The following is a 6,209-nucleotide window of genomic DNA, read 5'->3' on the forward strand; positions in this document are numbered from 1 at the left end:
AGTTTAAGTTGGGACCGACTTGATCCAGCCTGGTGGCTCGCTAATTTCATTTAGCTAAGTCGATCATAAATGGTCAAACAAGGTATTTTCAAAGTGGTTACAGTTTAATGGTTTAGGAGCATAGGGTAAACATGAATAAACATGTTTTAATAATTGGCCAAGAGCCAATTTTCTCTTATTTTATAATTTATGTATTTGTTATGATAGAAACTATAGAAATAAATGCATTGTGAAAATTTGTAATGCCTACCTATTATGGTTCAATAGATAAAGTATCCCTATTTATTTTCAAGCTTCTTTTATTTTTAGTATTTGGTGTTATACGAGTAATGTTATCTGTTACCCACCATTATACATGATCTTCACAAAAATCGAGTGTCTATCTATTACGGTTTATGAGATAGAGCCTTGTGACAGATGGACAGACGAATAGACAGTCAGACAGACGTAGAGCGGAGGCTTAGTAATAGGGTTCCGTTTTTACTCTTATGGGTATGGAACCCTGAAATGTTGCGGAATGTAAATGTATAAAAAAATGTAAAATTATTTAATTATGGAGACAACTATTCAATATTTTTCTCATGATTTTATACTTTATTAATAACCTATTATGCTTTCCCGAGACGGAGGCGCCGCCAGATGTGTAAACTCAAATATTAAAGTAAATTCATTATTTGCCGTACAAAAGAAAACATTAACATATATGGAATATGGATTAGTGTCATTTACTACAACACATGTGATAAGAACATGTCCTTGTTTATCCTGTCTTGCGCACATTAAGGAAATTTATTTCAGTAGATACGTAATTGATTGCGACACTTATTGTACAGTTGACTAATTTTTTCGTGGTTAAAGTGCGGTGTAACACAGAAGGCTCTTTGGTCTTCCAGGGGCACAGTTATTCCTTCCTTATAGTTGCACTGTGTTGTTTGCAGAGTATGGTAAGGCAATTTGTTATTATGTACAATCCTTTTGCTCAATTCTTGTGCATTCCGTTAGGATATTCTAACACTTTTCCTAACATACCTAACTTCTATTTTATTCAGAGATGTTTGCAAATGTCCACATCTCATAGTGATAATTAAGGCCAAAGTACCTTAACTTTGTATTTATTTTAAAAATTGTGATACTCCTGTCAATCTTATAATTACAATTTCGTGTCATGTAGTCGAGGAGAATTTTACTTAGTGTTAACAAATAATTATAATCATTCTCAGACTCGCCAAAATTCGAGTTATCTAATAGGTTTAATAATTAAAGACTAATAGGTTGAATGATTGTATTCAGACAGGAGTCGTTTGACCTTCAGGGAGTATAACTTTAAACAATTACAGTTGTAATCTGAACGCCCACCATGGATGCAGTAGCAGCGCTGCAGCAGGTGTTCAGTGTGCAGCACGGCTTCGAGCTGCTCGTCACGCTCGCTCTCACCGCCTACCTGTTTCCCAAGCAGGTCCAGATCGAGGGTACGAGTTATTTTTTGCTACGAAACAACATTACTATAATAGACCATTCTATTTCACTTCTGTCACCTGGGTGATCATTTTTCACTTATTTGTGCACTTTGATCACCTAGGTGATCATAGGCGACTTAAAAAAAATATTAGCATTATGTATATTTAGAATTGATTACCTATATAGAAAATCTACACAAAAAGGGTAAAATGTCGTTAATCTTTTATGAAACATTTATTTTTCGGTGACTCATAAAAAATTGGCGATCAAAGTGCTAATGAGTGGAAAATAATTACCCAGGAGAACAAAGTGGAATAGACACATTGAATAGGTTTGGATACTGTCCGGTGTCAAGTGGAAAATTGTTATGACCAAGGTCATACAAAGCTGATGGATTTTTTCTTTGCTTAGAACCTAGTTCCCAATCACCTCCAACTATCCTTTATTTTTAAAGTAGACAATTAAAGTACTAAATTAGAAAACTATATTGTTGAAAAGTCATACTGAAATGTATGCAGGTAGTATCCTCACCGTCGTCCAAAACTTCAGCAATCTCATTAACAAACTCTACTAACTTAGATGCAGTTGACTTTCTAGACAAACCAGGTTGTGTCGTGATATTTTCTGAATATGCCCGAGTTTCTTATCTGCACTAGAACCTATAAAACTTCCTTAATTGTAAGAAATATGTATCCGTTATTTGTATTTACGAAAGTGTTTATTTTATAACATTTCCTGACCACCAATATAATATTAGTGTGACCAAATATTATTTTATTCGAAATTGAATTGTCGACATGTTTTTGGTCATTTACAATAGACCAATGTATGTCTATTTTTGTATCTTTGCAACAGTCCCTCAGTAATACGACTATACATAGTCGTAGTAGCAATTTCTAAAATTGACTTTTTAAGTCCTTAACATTTAATTGAATGACCTATTCCAGATTTGAAGGAGTATGACGTAATAGTAGTAGGTGCAGGATCAGCCGGTATCGTGGTGGCATTCCGGCTGGCCGAGTGTAACTTGAAGGTGCTGCTCGTGGACGACGGGGGAGACCCGCCAGTACCCTCATTGGTTGGTATTCATGTTGAAATCTAACTGATCATTATGAGTTCATGTACATCTACAGCGTGTAATATACGTGCCGACGTATACATTACTACACTAATTTCTGGTTACAGCTCCCACCATTGTTCCCGTACTTGCAACATACTGAAGTCGATTGGAATTTCACTAACGTGCCTGTTGAGGGGATGTTCCAGTGCCGTCGGGAAAAAACTATAAACCTTACAAGTGGTCACGTCCTCGGTGGTGGCAGCAGTATCAATTTTTTGTTTTATGTACGAGGGTGCCCTGCTGATTACAACCCCTGGGCTGATGCGGCCAACGACAGCTCCTGGGGTTACAAAGGTCTATTGCCATACTTCATTAAAAGTGAAAGACTGGAAGACACCGAAGTACTTAATTCACGTTACCGCAGATATCACGGGACAAAAGGATTCTTAGGAGTTACAAGAGAATCGGATCCGAAGATATATAAATATATGGAAGCATTTAAAGAACTCGGCAACCCTATATTGTTAGATATTAATGGAGATCGAAGCCTGGGGTATACTCCACAAATGTTTACGATTGCGGACGGCTATCGACAATCAACTGCATACTCAATCCTAGCCCAACATAAAACTAATCCAAATTTGAAAGTTTTAAAACATACATTAGTAACGAAAATATTATTTGATGAAAATAATAATGCCATAGGGGTGAGGGCTACGACAGAAGACAATAAGGAAATAACTCTCAGAGCGCGGAAGGAAGTTATAGTGTCCGCTGGAGCAATTAATACTCCTAAACTACTAATGTTGTCGGGAATCGGACCCAAGGACCATTTACAATCCCTGAACATACCTGTGAGAATAGATTTACCTGTCGGAACAAACTTACAAGATCACGCGGCGATTCCTTTATTTTTTAAAATGGAGGAATCTAGTGAGCCCCCTCCTCCTCTCAATCCTCATAAATTTCCATTCCCCGTATTCACTGGTTACGTGGCATTGAACAAATCGCGGAAGTGTCCCACTTACCAGGCATTAAATTTTCTTGTCCCTGCCGGTTCTAAATCTCCATTAGAAATTTGCATATTCAATTTTGGACTATATTTTAATATCTGCCAGAGAGTATATGAGGGCGGTAAAAAAAGAAATACCATGTTTACGACATTAAGTCTTTTGAATCCTGAATCTCGAGGCTACGTGTTGCTGCGCAGCTCCGACCCGCGCGCACCGCCGCTCATAGACGTTGGCCATCTTCGGCAAAAGCGAGATCTTGAATTACTTGTGGATTCCGCGATGAATTTTGTGGAAGTGCTTAATACTTCTTACTTCAACAGTGTAAATTCGGAGTTTGTGGATTTGAAACTACCTACGTGCGTGGGCCTGAAGTACATGAGTAGGGAGTGGTGGCGTTGCTACGTGGGGTGCATGATACTGAGCATCTACCACTACAGCGGCACGGCGGCGCTGGGCGCGGTGGTGGACGGCGAGCTGCGCGTGCGCGGCGCGGGCCGCCTGCGCGTGGTGGACGCCAGCGTCATGCCGCGGCTGGTCGGCGCCAACATCAACCCCGCGGTTATTGCCATCGCCGAAAAAGCTGCTGATATTATCAAGAAAGACAATTTTTGCCATTGTCAACATCCTAGGCCGTGATCTGTATTGTAACAGGTGTTTTATAAAATGCAAATAAATGTATTCGGAACTTCTGTACTTGTTTATTACGTACGTATTAATTATTATTAATTGAATACTGTACAACCGTACAGAAACATTCTGTAATTCGCTTCGGTGTCGGTAAAAATATTTGATTCCACTATTACCTCAGCACCTTCCTAAATTTCCTCTTGAAAATTTCCTTTTAGCATAAAACGAGAAACTGTTTATGAAGGAGCTCGTAACATAAAAACTTTGGGAAATATTACACAAGTCGCCAACTACGTGCTAGTTAAAGTGAGAGATAATTTTTCGCCAACCTTTATGGAACGTGCACACGGGGGACTGTTTATAAAATTTGGGTAGGTAAAGTAAATTATAATAGGGGACCGTAAATGTCGCTTAGCGTATTTTTATTCAATTACAGTGATAAATAACAGTTGTCAAAAATTAAACAAAATAAGCAGTTGCTTATTATGTTTAATTTTTGAATATTATTTATTTATTATTGTTTTCTTGACGATATTTAATTTCATAACATGATCATATAAGGCTAGGTGTTTTTTTTCCGGATATAGGAAATATTCGACCCAGGTCAAACAGGTGGAAATCCTGTTTGGTGGTAAACTACTTAAGATATTTTTTTAAAATGAAATCTTCCGTAACCGACACCTCTGTTTATAAGTACGTACACTGTAGCTATATTGTTTATGTACTTACATATCTCCTAACGATTCGAAAATACAGAAGTAATTGTTCAAAATGTTACCAATTCTGTCGGGACTCCCGGAGTACCACTGTTATGTTTATTCAAATACATTTAATATGAAGTGAAAAATGTTTTAACATAGGAGATGGTTTTACTTCATTTTTAACTTAACAACGTAACAAATTACGACGTATGATATTACAATGTCCTCTGGAAGAGTCTCCCATAACAGCCGACGCCGCCCATCATGGCGATAACCGTCAGCTCTTGACGCGGGTCACAAAGTACACTTGTAAAGATAAAGTGACCCGCACTTTATTTGTCCGTTCTCAACAGATCTCTGTTTATCTTCGTCATACAACCTTGCTTTGAGCGGACCCTTCACTCATTTTTGTCGTTTGCGACATTTAATTAGAAGTAAAAAGATCAACCGTAATTGTAAAATCTGCAAAAGTCAAATTAGTGAAGTTCTTCATTTGTTTGTGTTTCATTATTACATATTTTAGGATAATTTGTCAGGAAATAAAATAATAAAAATTAAAACCGTTACTTTTAATAATGACATATTTCACCATTAGGTTTCCTGTTTGTATGGAATTAACACTAGAGTCTATTTATAAATTAGAGCGTGAGCTAAACTGATCTGCATGGTATAGTTTTTTGAGAAACGAGTTAAAAGTTTAAGTTTTTTTCGTGTTTAAAGTTTGTTATTTGACAACCTCGTGAAAAATTGTCATTCATTTATCAAGCACTTGGCATCTGATTGAAAGTTGGCAGACCCATGTAACTTCGTAACGATGGGATCCTATGTAACTTCGGTAGCAAGGCGATAATAAGGTACCGTGGAGCTGGTCTGATGATAGAGCTGCAAAGTTGTCGTGTGAACTTTTTAACACGGTAATTCTGCTGTAAAGCTGTTTATTACATATGGTTGGTTGTTTTTTTTCAATACCTACTAAGCAATCTATTCCTGGATTGTAGATCATTTTCAATCAAGTCAATTTATGAATCTACGTCGTTCATCCAACAATTTGAACAGTAGGTCCTATTTTAATTTTAAATTTAGCAAGAACGTAATATAATAATAACGCTTTCTATACTCATATCACACACTACAATTTTTGTTGGTGTCATAGACTCCTTGGAAACCCAGTAATCTAACTTATGATATAATTATCTGTCTGACCGGGAATCGAACCTGGAACCTTGGACTTATCAGGCCAGTATGATATCGTACCCTCATGCAAATCGTTAACATTAAGTACTTGTTTTACATGTGTTTTTTTAATATTCTCATATAGTGGCGAAAGAATATCTTAAGCCAAGAAAGCCA

The 6,209-nt window shown here is 37.1% G+C and overlaps 1 protein-coding gene across 1 annotated transcript; it reads left to right on the forward strand.

Moving 5' to 3' along the window:
• The first annotated feature begins 923 nt into the window (after positions 1-923).
• LOC140744045 (ecdysone oxidase-like) lies at positions 924-4,207 on the forward strand. The gene is made up of 4 exons (XM_073075486.1): positions 924-944; positions 1,338-1,469; positions 2,406-2,536; positions 2,644-4,207. Exons 2-4 carry the CDS (start codon positions 1,358-1,360, stop codon positions 4,165-4,167), a joined length of 1,767 nt encoding a protein of 588 aa, XP_072931587.1. The 5' UTR covers positions 924-944; positions 1,338-1,357; the 3' UTR covers positions 4,168-4,207.
• The last annotated feature ends 2,002 nt before the right edge of the window (positions 4,208-6,209 follow it).

Source organism: Epargyreus clarus, unplaced genomic scaffold, assembly GCF_041222505.1.
Source record: "Epargyreus clarus isolate Ecla_fem2 unplaced genomic scaffold, WU_Ecla_fem_2.2 ptg000008l, whole genome shotgun sequence".
Lineage (NCBI taxonomy): Eukaryota > Metazoa > Arthropoda > Insecta > Lepidoptera > Hesperiidae > Epargyreus > Epargyreus clarus.

What these genes read in the sequence shown, in the direction of transcription:
- LOC140744045 (XM_073075486.1), top strand. Translation starts at nt 1,358, where the DNA reads ATGGATGCAGTAGCAGCGCTGCAGCAGGTGTTCAGTGTGCAGCACGGC. An exon ending in CAAGCAGGTCCAGATCGAGG is followed by an intron (nt 1,470 to 2,405) that starts GTACGAGTTATT and finishes GACCTATTCCAG; the next exon opens with ATTTGAAGGAGTATGACGTA. An exon ending in ACCCGCCAGTACCCTCATTG is followed by an intron (nt 2,537 to 2,643) that starts GTTGGTATTCAT and finishes TTCTGGTTACAG; the next exon opens with CTCCCACCATTGTTCCCGTA.